At 42.4% G+C, this 15,038-nt stretch overlaps 1 protein-coding gene and 1 pseudogene across 9 annotated transcripts in view; one reads left to right on the top strand and one right to left on the bottom strand.

Annotated features, from left to right (window-relative positions):
- VAPB (VAMP associated protein B and C) overlaps positions 1–15,038 on the top strand; it is a 177,147-nt gene that overhangs the window by 38,735 nt on the left and 123,374 nt on the right. For 3 of the 9 annotated variants that reach the window (XM_036245240.1, XM_036245241.1, XM_036245233.1), the window contains exons 1-3: positions 5,277–5,329; positions 8,967–9,085; positions 12,652–12,804. In XM_036245240.1, the coding sequence (XP_036101133.1) occupies positions 5,292–5,329; positions 8,967–9,085; positions 12,652–12,804 (310 nt within the window). In that variant the 5' untranslated portion in view covers positions 5,277–5,291. Of the gene's footprint in view, positions 1–5,276; positions 5,330–8,966; positions 9,086–9,684; positions 9,722–12,651; positions 12,805–15,038 lie in introns of those variants that run through there. The other 6 variants (XM_036245237.1, XM_036245236.1, XM_036245238.1 and 3 more) reach the window with 4 other exon arrangements.
- LOC118618773 lies at positions 1,119–1,546 on the bottom strand (annotated as a pseudogene).

The raw sequence follows: 15,038 nt of genomic DNA, 5'->3' as shown, positions 1-15,038 counted from the left end.
ATTTTCATCCAGTCTCAGTCTTCTCCCCTGGCCTCTTGTCGAATTGGTTACGGAACTGCTTGCTGGTCTCTCTCACAGGCTCAGCCACTGAGGTTCTCTCCTGGAACGGAGGCTGGAACCGACCACACTCGAAGTGACAAACCAGCCACATTCCGCTGTCCTCAGGCTCACAATTGAAAGTGCACATTGGGCCCGAGAATGCACAGTGTGTCTGCCCGCTCTGTGCCTTGGATGTGGGTGGGACGTGCTGACTTTGGTGTGGGTGCTTTGTGTGCTGTCTATTGTCTCCACTGAGGACTCAGCATTTTGGGGGGGTTTTTACTTCCACTGGTACTGACTTTATGTACTTGACTCGAACTGTCAATTTATAACTAAGTCAAGTTAAAACCACCACTGCAGCCTTGAGAAATTGGGACCCTTCCTCTCTCGTTACTCATATCCCTCGCTGGTGTCTGCCTCAACTCTTGCTTTGTCTGGGGAAAAAAAAGGCATGCTTTGCCACGATCCTGTTTAGGTAGAATTTTATTTGAAGTAAAGTATTGCTTATATTTTTGTTTATTTTTATGATCACTGTAATGACAAATTTTGGTCTTCTAAATATTGAAATATTACTAGATGTTTGTTAGCCATTGGGGTAGGTTGTGCATTGAAATACCTCAGTTTATTAAGTAGTCTAAGATCCTTTTAGAGCTAATATATAAATAGTCCTACCAGTCAGGTATGCTGTTACCTTAAAATAATCTCACCTGTGTACTATCATGTTTCTTAGTGCTGGGCATGGATAGGATGTAGGTAGGAAATTTCAGCCCTTTTTTCTATTTAGAAAAGGGTTACATTAAAGAAAAGTAGTCATAGTATTTACCTCTAGGTGGGTAATAGCTTTTAGTCTTCAAAGCTCTTAAAATAGATTTAGTCAAAATTTTAGATTTGTATTTGTCTTGAATTAATGAGACCACTACTGCTCAATACTCAGTGTAGGTACATTGGTTTTCAACATCACAATCCAGGTCCCCTGTATTTTTATTTATTTATTTATTTATTTATTTATTTATTTATTTCAGACGCATAATCATTTAATTGTGATTAAAGACCATTTCCAGTACCACACATCTGTTGCTTCTTTCTATGCCTACCACCATGCTTTACATCACAGGAGGTTTCAAGCAGATAACAGACCACATGCAATGCCACCACAGGAGCCCCAGGTTTCTGAACAGATTTTATTACATGTGATGGGGCTCAGTCCTTCTTGGCTGCTGCCTTCCTCATGGCTGCAAGGACATTGCTCAGCTCCTCTCTCTTCCTCTTGGCCCGGATGTGTGTCCCCACCCTTTTCTTGATGAATTTCAGGGCCCGCTCGTCCTTAGAGACCTTGAGCAGCTCCATGGCGTGCTGCTCATAGGGGGCAAAGCCACACCTCTTGGCTCATGTCCCGCACAAACTTGGTGAGGCGCCCGCGGCGGCGGCTGTGCCTTGGCTTGCTCACAGTCTTCGTCACCTTGTGGTCCTTGTTGAGACCCACGGCCATTGGGTAGCGCAGAGCCATGGCTGTTGTTCCTCAATGGCCGCGGCTGCGGAAGCTCCCCTGTATTTTTATACATGCAACATTCTGAGCAAGAAGAAGAGTCTCTACAAAGAACATTGTCTGGATCTTAGGTAAACTACAGGTAGCTTTCTTTATGTGGAAAACAATTTAAATATTGAAAAACAGATAATATAATAAACACCCCATTACAGAGTAACTAAATGTTAATAACATATTATACTTTATTTTAAATCTTTCTTTAATAATTAAACTTTACTGAGAATATAAAGACATGCGCTCTCCATATCTACACCTTCATGCCCCTCTTTTTACCCTCCAGGAATTCAGTATGAACTCTTTCTGTTTTTTCTATATTACTTAGTGCAGTGTCTTGGCATATATATTACTTAACATGTTTCTGAGACTCATCTATTGTTGAAATACAGATCTAATTCATTCTTTTCAATTGTATAGTACTGCATAAGAATTTAGCATGGTTATTAATGAGTTCTTTATTCCGAATAATAATTGTTTATCTGTTAACATAAGCTACTGTGGATATCTTTTCGTTTTTTCGGCTGTTTTTTGCTGTCTAACTTTATGTCTTTTGGGGGGCTTTCCTGAGTTTGATCTCAGGTCTCCCTTACACTGTCACCTGCTGGAAGTTCACACTGCAGCAGACTGCCTTGGGGTCTCGTTTCCCACCCGTGGGGCAGACTGAGCTTTATTTCCTTCTGCTCCAAAGGAACCAGGGAGCTGGTGAGCCGAGGAGGCAGTCTGAGAGGTCGGTGCAGGCCCTTTCAATCAGCTGGCTCGTCGTGTGCCTTTGACGGCATCATTGTGCGTCGTCTTGGTGTTGATTTCTCTTACTATGATAATGGGTGTGATGTTTTCTCAGTTGCTGGCTGTCTCCCAAGGATATCAAAGGAGGTTACTTTATTTAGAGTACATTGCATTCTAAGAGTTCTTCAGGAAAGTTGTATGTCTGTGTGAGGGTACTTTATGTGTGGTTATTTCCAAATAAGAGCGACACAATTAGGCTTTCTACTGAACATTGGAGTCCAATGTCTGCCATTAAAAACACATTGGTTACAAAGCTTTGTTTGTTTCTGAAGCATTGATTTAATGTGTGAGCTAACAATTCAATCAACAAAATAGATTTTTTTAAAAACTTCCCAGTGTCCTTACTCTTGAATTCATGGCTATTTAAGAGCTTGCCCGTTTTGAATGAATATCTGCTACTATGATCCCTTCCCCCATTTTTTAGAGGGGGGGGGACTCTAAACAAAATTATCATACAATAATAATTATAAAAACATTATTGACACAAGTGAAAATTTTTAAAATCTTCAACCTGTATATGAACAGCACAGATTTATCGTGACTTTAGATCCAGGTTATGGAGTAAGCCTCTGTTTATAGGAAGCATGCAGAATCAGAGTCCTGTTGCCCTCAGGAAGCCTGGTGTTCATCCACACTGCACACACTGAGCCTTGCAGTAGGGAACAGTCGCACTGCTCGAGGCCAGGGCATCCCGGGATGAAGGGGGCCTCCCTTGTGGAGGTTTGCTCTAGATGGGAACAAGTGAGATGTGAGTTGATCCTGAGTCCTGTGCTGAAGATGGAAAGAGTGGTGGTACTGGACAGGGCTCCGCAGTGGCCTCAGGGACCATTTACCCAGGACGGTGATTGCAGGAGGAAGGGAGCCGCCGCTCAAAATAGTGTGGCGTGTTGGGAGTGTTCTGGATGCTGATCATCAGTAGTGAGCAAGAGGGACAGAAAAACCTGTGTTCACGCAGTTTCCATTCTGGAAGGGGCAGACAGACAAGAGAAATAACATGAGGGCTGGTGCATTGCAGACGGGTAAGCAAAGCAGGCAGCAGCAGTAGGGTCCCTGTGATGGAGATAGACTGCCAAAGGGTACATTTTAAAGACATCTATAAGATATTCAACAGATTTTACTTTATACTGTCCATTTCCCCCATTTTAATATACTTTTCCCATGCATAGAGTCTACTGTATTGAAACCTCAAGCATAATTTTATTGTCTTAACAAAATCCATCATCAGCCCTAGGCTTCTGGAGACAGATTATTACCTTCCCAGAAGGTAATCTTTTCAGAGTTGAAGTGAAATATAGTTAACTTGTTTTTTGGAAGAGTTGAAGAAAGGAGAGATATTGTACCTAAATTGTGTTTGCAAGAGTATAAAATACAGCCCTTTTTATGCAGAGTGAAAAAAACTGTTGTGGAGCTAATAACTTGAAGTTTATATCTGGAAAGTGAGACCTGATAGATTATATATCAAATTGGTATATAACTTTTGGTAACACATACAGTTTGAGTTTTAAAGTACTGTAGCTACATCAGGAGACATTCTACAAAGGAAGGCTGTGTGTTTCTAATGCCAGAATTTCATGAACTAGAAAAAGGAGAGAAAAGCAATTTCTTTGCAAAACAAAGCATCTTTATTAGTTTTATAGCTTTTTTATTTATTCATTCATATACATATAAAACACATATTTGAAAATTTCAGTAATATTTAATATCAGAAATGTTGAGGGGTGCTACCAAAAGTAAATTAATATGAAGGCCAGATAATTTTTTTTTCCTTTTTCCTCACCCGAGGACAGTTTTGCACCCATCTTGAGATAGAGCGGGAGGAAGAGAGAGAGAGAAAAATATCGACGTGAGAAAGACACATTGAGTGGCTGCCACCCACACAACCCCAACCAGGGCCAGGGACAAACCGCAACCGAGGTACGTGCCCTCAGCAGGCACCGAACCCAGGCCTAATTTTTTCTTCCTCTTACAGAAAAAGAACAAGGTTTCTCTTAAGAGCAGTTTTAGGTTCACAACGAGATCCAGTAGAAAGTATAGAGAGTTCCTGTATGCCCCTGGCACCACACATGCAGAAACTCCTCCACTATCAACATCGATATATTTGTTACAATCAATAAACCTACATTGACGCATCATTGTAACCCCAAATTCCTAGACTACATTAGGGTTCAATATTGCTGTTGAACATTCTGTGGGTTTTGACATTATAGTGTCATACAGAATAGATTCACTGCCCATCTGTTTATTTCTCCCTCCCCTCTCAATCCTGCCAACCATTGATCTCTGCCTTTTCCAGAATGTTATATAATTGAGTCATACAGGATGCAGCCTTTTCAGATTGGCTTCTTTAATTTAATAATATGCATTTAAGATTCCTCATGTCAGAATGATGCCTCATGTCTGAGCACGATAGTTCATTTTAGTCCTCACTGATAACAGTTATCCCTCACCAGTTTCGCGCTCCGATTTTCACGGCTTCACTCTGTCGCGGTTTTTCCCAATATAGTATAGCATTTGATAGATATAGTAAATATAGTATAGCATTTGATATAGTAAATATAGTATAGCATTTGATAGATACAGTATAGCATTTGATAGATACAGTATAGCATTGGAGAGATACAGTATAGCATTGGAGAGATACAGTATAGCATTGGAGAGATACAGTATAGCATTGGAGAGATACAGTATAGCATTTGATAGAACCGCACTAGAGTGAAGCCTCGCAGGTGGGCGTGCAACAGCTGCTGCGGACACCGCGAGCAGGTTTTGCGTGGACATGAGTTTCCAACTCCATGGCTGAATCCCAGGGTGAGATTGATTGCTGGATTGTGTGGTGAGAGTATGGGTTTTTTTTTTTTTTTTAAGAAACAACCAAACTGTCTTCCAAAGCGTCTGTACCGTTTTGCATGCCCACCAGCAAAGAATGGGAACTCCTGTGCCACATCCTTGCCAGCGTTTAAGGTTGTATTTTATTTTATTTTTTATTATTATTATTATTTTTTATTTTTATCCTCACCCGAGGATATTTTTCCATTTTTTGTACAGATAGAGTGGGAGGGAGAGAGAGGAAGAGAGAGAGAGTGAGAGAAACATCGACGTGAAGGGACACATCGAGTGGCTGCCACCCGCACGACCAACCAGGGCCGGGGACAAACTGCAACCGAAGTACATGCCCTTAGCGGGAACCGAACCCAGGTCTCTCTGGACCGCAGGCCGACGCTCTAACCGCTGAGCCAAACCGGCCAGGGCTAAGGTTGTATTTTAGATTGTGGCTATTCTTTTTTGTTTTGTTTTTAAATTGATTTTAGAGAGAGGAAGAGGGAGAGAGAATCATGAATGTTAGAGAGAAAGATCAATCGGTTGCCTCCCGCACGCACCCTAACCAGGGATCAAATCTGCAACTTGGGTATGTGCTCTGATTGGGAATCGAACCTGCCACCTTTTGGTCTACAGGACAATGCTCCATTCAACTGACCCACACTGGCCAGAGCCATTTTGGCTATTCTAATAAGTGTTATTAGTCTTTTATGGTTTCATTGCTGTTTTAATTTGCAACTTCCTAATGACATATTAATTAAACATCTTTCATTTGTATATTTTTTTCCATCTGCGTATCTTTGGTGAGGTGTCTGCTCAGATCATTTGCCCATTTAAAAAAATTTTTTTCTTTATTGATTTTAGAGAGAGAGGAAGTGAGAGGGAGAGAGAGGTAGAAACATCGATGAGAGAGAACATCAACTGGCAGCCTCCTACATGTCCCATACTGGGGATCGGTCCCACAACCCAGGCATGTGTCCTGACCAGGAATTGAACCGGTGACCTCTTGGTGCAGGGGTGGATGCTCAACCACTGAGCCACATCAGCTGGACCATTTCCCCATTTTTAAATTGGGCAGTTTGTTTTCTTATTGTTGAGGGTTTTTTTTTGTGGTATGTGCCCCTAGCAGGAACTGAACCCAGGACTCTGTGGTCCACAGGCCGACGCTCAACCGCCGAGCCAAACTGGCCAGGGCTTATTGTTGAGTTTTAAGAGTTCTTTGTGTATTATGGATGACAGATGTTTATCAAATATGTTTTTTTCCCAAATAGTATATTTTTTGCAAATACCTTCTCCCAGTCTGCAGCTCACTTGTCTTCTCATCCTCTTTACAGTATCCATTGCAGAGCAGTTGTTTTTAATTTTAATGAAGTAAAGCTTATCAGTAGTTTCTTTCATGGATTGTGCCTTTGGTGTTGTATCTGAAAAGTAATTATCAAACCCAAGCGTATCTAGAATTTTTCTGTTATCTTCTAGGAGTTTATGGTTTTGTTGTTTCATATATATAGTTGAATTGCTGAGTAAAAAATAAAATGATATATTTATCCCTTTAAAAAATTCTGTTTTGTTATTTACAGATACGGAGATATGATATGCTTGAGGTTACACAGATAAGGCCAGGGTTGAGTTTGAGTTCCCTTGGAGTTTTCGCTGGTACCCTTAACAGTTGTTTGGACCTGAACTCGAGCTCTGTCGTTGTCTCCTCCTGCATGGGCCTCTGAGTGGTCACGGAGATGGGCTTACCCCTGCAGAGACCAGCAGCAAGTGGAAGCAGTCGATGGAATACTTTTTCCACAAAATGCTCTTGTGTTTCCTGGTTGATAAGTTTATCTAGCCATTGTTAATGAGATTTTCACTATGTGAAACCTGAATCCTTATTATCCAGAAGTTTGCTGGAATGTGACCTTCTTTCCTTGACCTTTAAACCAGCACTTTGTAATTCTAAGGTTCCATTTCTGTAAGTAAGACTGAAAAATGGACTGTTCCTCTTTTTACTTTTAATACTATTTATATTACTGCTGACACTGTATTGTTTGCTTTCTCAGGTCAATTCTAGATCTCTAACTGTCTTAAAATACTTTGAAATGATAATAAGCCAAGGCTACATGTAGGAGATACAGTGTGTCAAAAGGTTTTGTGACTTTGAGCAAAATAACATATAATAATGTAGGCTAATTGATAGGAACAAGAGTTAAGTTCTTGGAGCATCTCTTCAGCGTTACAATGAAGCAGTGTTATTCGAGGACCTGCTGTAGTTTTTACGTTGCTTAGCTTGATCTAAATACTTTTCCAATCATGCCAAGGAATTCATATTCAAGTCAGTCAGTGCCCTTCCTGAGCATCTGTCAGACACATCAGAATTTTCACAGGTGGACTGAATAGAGCCGAGAGAATATTAGTCCCATTGTTAAAAGGAAGAGACCTCCTAATTTATTCCAAAATCATGTTGCTTCATTTTTTGACCTCCTTTGTCACGTTTTAGATGTTTAGTTCCTAGTTTTGCATAAACGTTATCTGAAATAAAGAATAGAAGATTATGCCCTGGCCGGTTTGGCTCAGCGGTTCGAACATTGGCCCGCGGACCGGAGAGTCCCAGGGTCGGTTCCCGCTAAGGGCACGTACCTTGGTTGCAGTTTGTCTCCGGCCCTGGTTGGGGTCGTGCAGGTGGCAACCAGTCCATGTGTCTCTTTCACATCAATGTTTCTCTCTTTCTCTTCATCCCTCTCTCCCTCCCACTCTATCTGAAGATAAATGCAAAAAATGTCCTCGGGTGAGGATAAACAAAGCAAAACAAAAAGAATAGAATATTAGAAAGAAAAATTACTAAAAGTATGTGCTGTGGTTCTAGAGATACCTACTCACCTTTTCATCTCTTAAAGAAAAAAGTCTAACTTTGAAGAAGATTTCATTTGTAAAATTGACTCTATAAGCAATGTTTGAATTTATTGGTGATAAATATGCATGATGGTATAGTACAGTCCCATTTTTCTCATAATGCTTTAATGGGAATGGCAGTTCTGTGAAATGAGAGTGACTGGTAAAAATCTGAATGATGCTTATAAGCCCTTCCATCATTTTTATTGAGGTTTTTTTGTATTCTAATTCATTAATAAAGGGGGGAAGGAGAACACTAGCATGGTTTATTTCCTATAATTCCTCAAATCAAATAGAATTTATTTTCAATAAAATTCTTAGAGTAAATTGCTGGGCATGGGGAGAGAAGAGTTTACCTGTTTTTGTAAAATGTCTTGATTTTTACTCATGAAACTTTGCTATTTTACCAGTGATGTTGTTCACTTGCATTTATTTTTACTATATTTCTCTCCAGATTTTTACAAATTATTACCTATGTAAACCCCAGAAATCCCTAATACTTAAAGGCGCAGGATCGAGTTTGAGGAGAAATCTGGGATATTTATTTTACCCTGCTTATTTGTACAAATACTGTCTTTTAATAATCTAGTCTACGTTTCATGTGATGCGTATAGGTTGAAACACTATTGAGATTGCTCTGTAATAGATTAAGTGGATGCAGGGGAAGGGGGTGGGTTTCCAAAACAGCCTAGTGTTTACAGTTACGGTTGGTTTATTTATTTTGTGGAGTACCTGGAAGAAGAGGTCACCGTAAGGGATAAACAATTACAGCAAGCCCTCAATTAACGTCCTTTTGTTCAAAGCAGTTTCGCTATAATGTTGATGAGAAGCCACGGTAACTGAACTCTTGTTTATATCGATTAGCCTGTGACAGAATTGGTTTTGTTATATGTCATTTTGCTTAAAGTTGCAGGACCTATCTACAATGTGAAGTAAGGACTTCACTGCACTTTAAAAATGTAGGCTCCCCTAACTTCGTGAGGTGGGGTGGGGAGGAAGACACACTAGAAATCGAGTGGGAAACAAGTAAGTAAAGTATTCTTTATTTCATCCTAGTCTTGCTAGCATACCTATGTCCGCTCTCAGTATACTTCTAACCAGCTTAGAAAAGTCTGTTTTGTTTTCTTTTTATGTTTCTGAGCAATTATGCATTCTTGGCGTTCTGATCTGAAGATGCTTCCATGTTCTTGATGCAGAATTTTGTTGAAACTCATAACTTTAAGCTTATGTCTGGAGAGCTTTAAGACTTGGTACTTTAGAAGTCACCTTCCTATGGTCATCGAACACCTTTTTTACTCCCAGGTTTTACATTTGAAAGCATACCACTTTTAGGTGAGTCTTTACGTAGACACACATTTTTGCCTGTTTTCTTCTCCTTTCCCCCAGTGTTCTGGGCTATTGGAGCTGGAGCTATGCCTGTATGGAGTTCTTGGGATAGGTGATTTTTATGGGAGGCCAGGGATGTATGTAGATGGTGATGGTGCCCTTGTAGGTTTGTGTGTTGTCTGGATGTATGTGTGCATTTGTTTTCTTTGAAAACTAGAGTTGTGTTCAGTTATCCTTTTTCTTTTGCCATTGCTGGAGTGATCACTACCTGGAGCAAGCAGAGGGTTTACGGGAGTTCAGACTTTATCTTCATTATGAGTCAGACTGCAGGCGTTAGTGAGTGAAGGGTAGAGTCACAGCGAACCGCAGCCTCCATAATCCCTCAGATACTGCCTCAGCACCCAGTGTCCTGTTTCTCCCTAGCCAGCACTTGATACAAGGACCGGGTGCTGTCAGCACCTGCTTTCCCTCAGGGTAGCTGAGAATCCTCTCGGGCCCCAGGGTACCTGACCTCTTGTGTAAGCTTTTAGTTCTCAAAAAGGAGATAGAGTGTAGAGAGAGGGTTGTTTGTGTTGGCGCCAGAGGGTCTGATGCACTAGCAAAGACTCTGCCTGCCCCACATCTGGCCGCAGCTGCCCTTGCACAGTGCCTCCCTCTCACTGCTTGCAGCCTGACTCCAGAGGGAGGGCCCAAGGCAGCACTTACTAGGAAGGGAAACAAGCGGACAACCTCTCTTTAGGCGTTTCATTCTTGAAGGTGTCATTGCCTCTGAGACGAGAATAGCTTTCAGTACAAGTGACCCCAGAACAGCAGACGACCCTTTAATGTCACTGGCTCTCTTAAATGCTACCTATGCAGCCCCGTGCGCAGCACACTATGCAGCCAGCAGAGGAGGGCCATAGGACTTACCAGGGGAAATGAAACGAGGTGCAAACACTCAGAAACTAGGTTGTGCGCACACTCAGGAAACTAATAAAAACAGTAGCACAGTTTTGCACACATTAAATGGGTAGGAAGTACATAAGTACTACAGTTAAGTATAGCACTTTATCTCAAAAGACCTGCTGTTTACCTGTGGAAGTGGGCATTGGAGGAAGGAGGAGGGTCACCTACATTTGAAGTGAGCATGGGAGCACCAGGTGTGCTGGGCGTAGCTGGACTGAGGTGGCGGTAGGGGGCTGAGGTCTGCTGGAGGGGTGTTTCTGCACAGCGCAGTTCAGCAGGGCGCATTTTCTCGTGTTCACCTAGCGTTTCTTCCAGACAAAATCACACACAAGCAAATGTGAAATTCGTTTTATGCTCAGTTTGTCCCCTTGATAAGCACATTAATCCCATTAAAACAAATTCACGCTTTCAAAATAAGCTTTATAGTAGAATCAACTGTAGTTTATTTGATTTTGGAATTGAGTTGCTTTTCTTTTTTTCCTTTCTACCATTATTGATTTCTTAATTTATATTTAAGTTAAGCCCATATCAGATTGATTTTTCATGCCCTGAGCATCTCTAGGGGAGAGAAAGCAGCCTGAGATTTTAATTTTGCTAGTGGTAATCTCTCAGGTAGTTTCCTCCTTGGTGAGTGAATCTCTGTTTATCTATACCTGTGTAGACACACGCACACACCTTTCCTAAATGCCAGGTACAGTGCCAGGGATATAGAAACCAGGAAAAGTACTGTCCTGTCCTCAGGGGGGTTAGAGTCTCATTAAAAAGTTTTCAAGTCATAGATTTAAATGTCTGTGTTGGTTGGGTTTTCTTAGGCAACATCCAAAGGATGAAGAAGCAACACTCTGTATTTCTTAGTTTGTGAACACACAGCCACACATAACTTCCCACCCCATCTTCTACTTCCTTGTAACTATAAAGAGCTTGCCTAGAAGAAACAGAAGATGTCATTGATTTACATGGTGAAAAGATATAAATTTGAAAAGGACCTAAGAGGTCTTGTAGTTCAAACTTCCCACCTGACTCCTTAATAAACTCAATGGTCAGGTGTTCGTGGTAGATTGCTAAGTGGAAAAAAAGCAAGTTTCAGAGTAATGTGAATAGTATGATTCCATTTTTGTTAATGTTCTCTTCCTCCACGTGTATGTATGAGCATAGATGTACTATTTGTATATACTATTTGTATGAGCATAGATGATGTGAAAGCTCTCCCATACTGTTACCTCAGGGGACAAGGGAAAGCTTATTAACTTCTTTATACATCTTTTATTGTTTGGCTTGTTTTAGGAATCATGTTTGACTTTTTTAATTAAAAAATCTAATAAAGTAGAAAATGAATAAATAATAATAAAATATACCTTCAGGGCACTGAGCTTTCTTTCAATCATCCCAGTAATCTGGGTGGTTAAAACGGAAGTGATGGTTCGGGTGGGGCTGCCCAGCAGGACTACAAGCTTACTGCAGCCTGAGATGCTGCCGCTCCTCCGGCATCGCCGCTGCATTGTCTGTGGGCCCTGACGCCGCAAGGACGTCCCTGCCTCTGCCTCTGCTGTGACTGCGCATCGCCGTGTGCCCAGGGTGTCCTTTGTGCTCTCCCCATCAGCTTTCCTCTTGTTGTTGGGAAATAGTGTTCAGCATAGGTGAGCAGCTGGCCTTGGGTCAGGCTGTCGGTCACAGGGTCCAGCCTACCACTGACTAGTGAGAAAACGTAGACAAGGAACATGTCTTCTTGAGCCTCCCTTTTGCTTATAGAGTTGTGAGGTCTGTGAGATTGTTGAGGGTGTGGTAACTTTTATTTATTTATTTTGTTACTCACTTGAGGATATTTTTCCATTGATTTTTAGAGAGAGTGGACCGGAAGGAGAGAGCGAGAGAGAGAGAGAGAAACAGCGATGTAAGACAGACGCATCGACTGGTGCCTCTTGCACTACCCCGGCTAGGGAAACCAACCCGGAACACATGTATGTGCCCTTGACCAGGAATCATGCTCAAGACCCTTCCATCCATGGGCCGATGCTCTAAGTGCTGAGCCAAACCAGCCAGGGTGACATGGTGACTTAGCAGAGCAATACTCATAGAGTTGTGGGGACTGTGAGAATGTTTACTAGGTGCCTCGCGGCATGCTGTGGACACAGTGAATTTTAGCTGCTGTTGTTAGTGCATTGACCTTGGCTCCTCTCTGTTATTTATAATGGTGAGATAGTTTCGGATCTTGAATCTTCCCTTAACCACATTCCATTATCCCTCTCAACCTCAGACTGTAAATCAGTCTTCTAAACTGTCCTCATGAGATTCCCAATCAGTCTCTGTCTCTCATTCCATAGGTCCCTTCACTGACGTTGTCACCACCAACCTAAAGCTTGGCAACCTGACAGACCGAAATGTGTGTTTCAAAGTGAAGACCACAGCACCACGTAGGTACTGTGTGAGGCCCAACAGTGGCATCATTGACGCAGGGGCTGTGATTAATGTATCTGGTAAGTCCTGAGCCTGGAGCCTGGAAGGGTGGGCTAAAGAGGCCCCCTAGAGCCAGTGGGATTTCTTAAAGGGTGTATTTGCAATGTAGCAAAATAAGATACAGACTTCTCACCCCAATCCTCCAAGCTTAGTGGTCCCACTCACCTGTTGTTTTCCGTAATTAATGCTTCTTTGGTTTAATGATTGCAGCCTTTGTGACTCAATGGTTAGAGCAGATTTAAAGTGGTAACTTCAGACTTCAGAATGAGTTTGGTTTTCACTCCCTTGAAATTAAATCTGCCCTTTGGCAATAAATAAAAAAGGGCTAAACAAACTTAATTTTACTTTGTGGGAGAAAGCTAAATGGAGTTATTTTCTTATTCAAGCTAAATGATTTCTGACATTAAGCTCATGTCATTTCCAATGACTGGTAACTGCACTTTACTGATTGTGAAAAGCTGAGGGATATGAGGGCTGAGGAAACTGTAATAAATTCAAGGGTGTGAGTTTTGTTCATGTCTGATGGGTTTTCCCCCTCCTGTCTGAGAGTGCATAAATTTTCCAAAGTCTATCTTTTGAAAAGATGCTGGTAAAGTACCCAAATTGAGAATTGGATTTCAGAATTAAGGAGATATAAGTGATGGGTTTGAGTTTAATGTATTTTAGAAATGGAATAAACTTTTAGCTCATTAGAACTTCTGGATCCAAGAATGCCTTTGTGTTGTGAAGGAGCTGTGGGGGCGTGTGTGTTTCTCCTGTAAGTACCCGGAGGCTGGGCCACAGTGGGTTCTGCTTCTTTAGGAGCCACCACTCATGCCTGGCTGGCTTTTCCGTGGCAGGCTTTGATTGTGATGCGTTTGGCTATTCACTTGACACCTAAAAGAAAATGATTCACTTCTTTGGAAAGATATGAGGTGTTTCATTATCTGATCATTTCTGCAAACTCTTATTCTCTGCATTCATTGGTCTCATTATGGTGTGCCCACACCAGCTGTCCCCCGTGCGCTTCTCTCTGAAGCTGCAAAACCTGATCTGGGCTCTTGAATCCGCTTATTATCCAGGAGAAGTAAGGAGGGTGGGAGTCCACATTTACTGAGGGTCTCCAACGCATTATCTCCTGTAACTTCTGCTCTCTGCCGTGTGAGGAGCGCACTGCTCCCTCCACAGCAAGAGGGCACCAGTGGCCTCAGGCTCAGAAAAGCAGCAAGTGACAGCAGAGTGTGTACTATTCTGCTGGGCTGTGACGCCCAGGTCCTTTGAACTGCAGCACACTGGGGAATGGAAGGGGCCCCGGATGTTGGCGTTTCTGTGCCCTTGGTTGGTTCCACAGGTTTAAAAAGCACGTGGATTTTTGTTTTTTTGTTGAAATTAAGCACAGCCTAGTCTTTCATTCCCTTCTTTTATTGACTTTTTTTTCTCGATTTCCTTGCCCACATCAAATTTGAGCAAGGTTGTCAGTAGATGAGAATTACTAATTTTCACAGTAACTATGGGAGCAACAACATGGTTTTCTGAATAAAATAGTCTCAACAGGCAGTTGTACAGTGTAGGTGTGCTTTCTGGTGTGTGTGTGTGTGTGTGTGTGTGTGTCTTTGTCTTTCAGAAAGATCCCTCTCTATCATAGAAATGTTTTTTAAAGTAATAACTAACCCTAGGCATTTGTTTTGATTTATGGTTGCCTACTTAAGGAAGACCAAGACATTGTGGGTGTGGCCTTCCTTTGGCAGAAGAGAAGGTAAGGTCCAGAGAGTGGGTGTGGTCATCTCCAGTCCCTGGGTGCCCAGCGGCAGAGCTGGTATTCGAGGCTGGATGTCCGAGCTCCTGTGGCTCTAAGCTGCTCCGGCAGTGCCAGGGGACGGCCCCGCTCACAGGCGGATAACAAACATGAAGTTCCCCGGCTCTCCACATGTGATGTGCGCAGGAGAAGGCAGTTGAATTACAAACTGTCCGTGTGTCCGCAGGCCTTCGTTCCAAACGAGGAGGGTTATGTTTGCACTCGGAAAAGCTCCTTGGTTTTTGTGTGGTGTATCTGTCTCAGTGCTTGAGGTGCACGTGGGTGAGGCCAGATGTCGATGCATTTCCAGGACAGCTTCACCCATTGGCACAGGGGCTGCACAGTGAGATCTTGGCGAGCATGCAGTGTTCTCGGTTCGCTGGGGGAGAGAAGAGCCTCAGGAGGCCGGCGTGGAGCTTGTCCAAAGGCCAGGCTGCCCTCTCCCCAGGTGCGCCTGGGGCTTGGCTGGGCTCAGCGGCT

This window comes from Molossus molossus, unplaced genomic scaffold (assembly GCF_014108415.1).
Source record: "Molossus molossus isolate mMolMol1 unplaced genomic scaffold, mMolMol1.p scaffold_m16_p_6, whole genome shotgun sequence".
NCBI classification, from domain to species: domain Eukaryota; kingdom Metazoa; phylum Chordata; class Mammalia; order Chiroptera; family Molossidae; genus Molossus; species Molossus molossus.
This window is presented reverse-complemented; position numbering and strand designations above follow the sequence as displayed.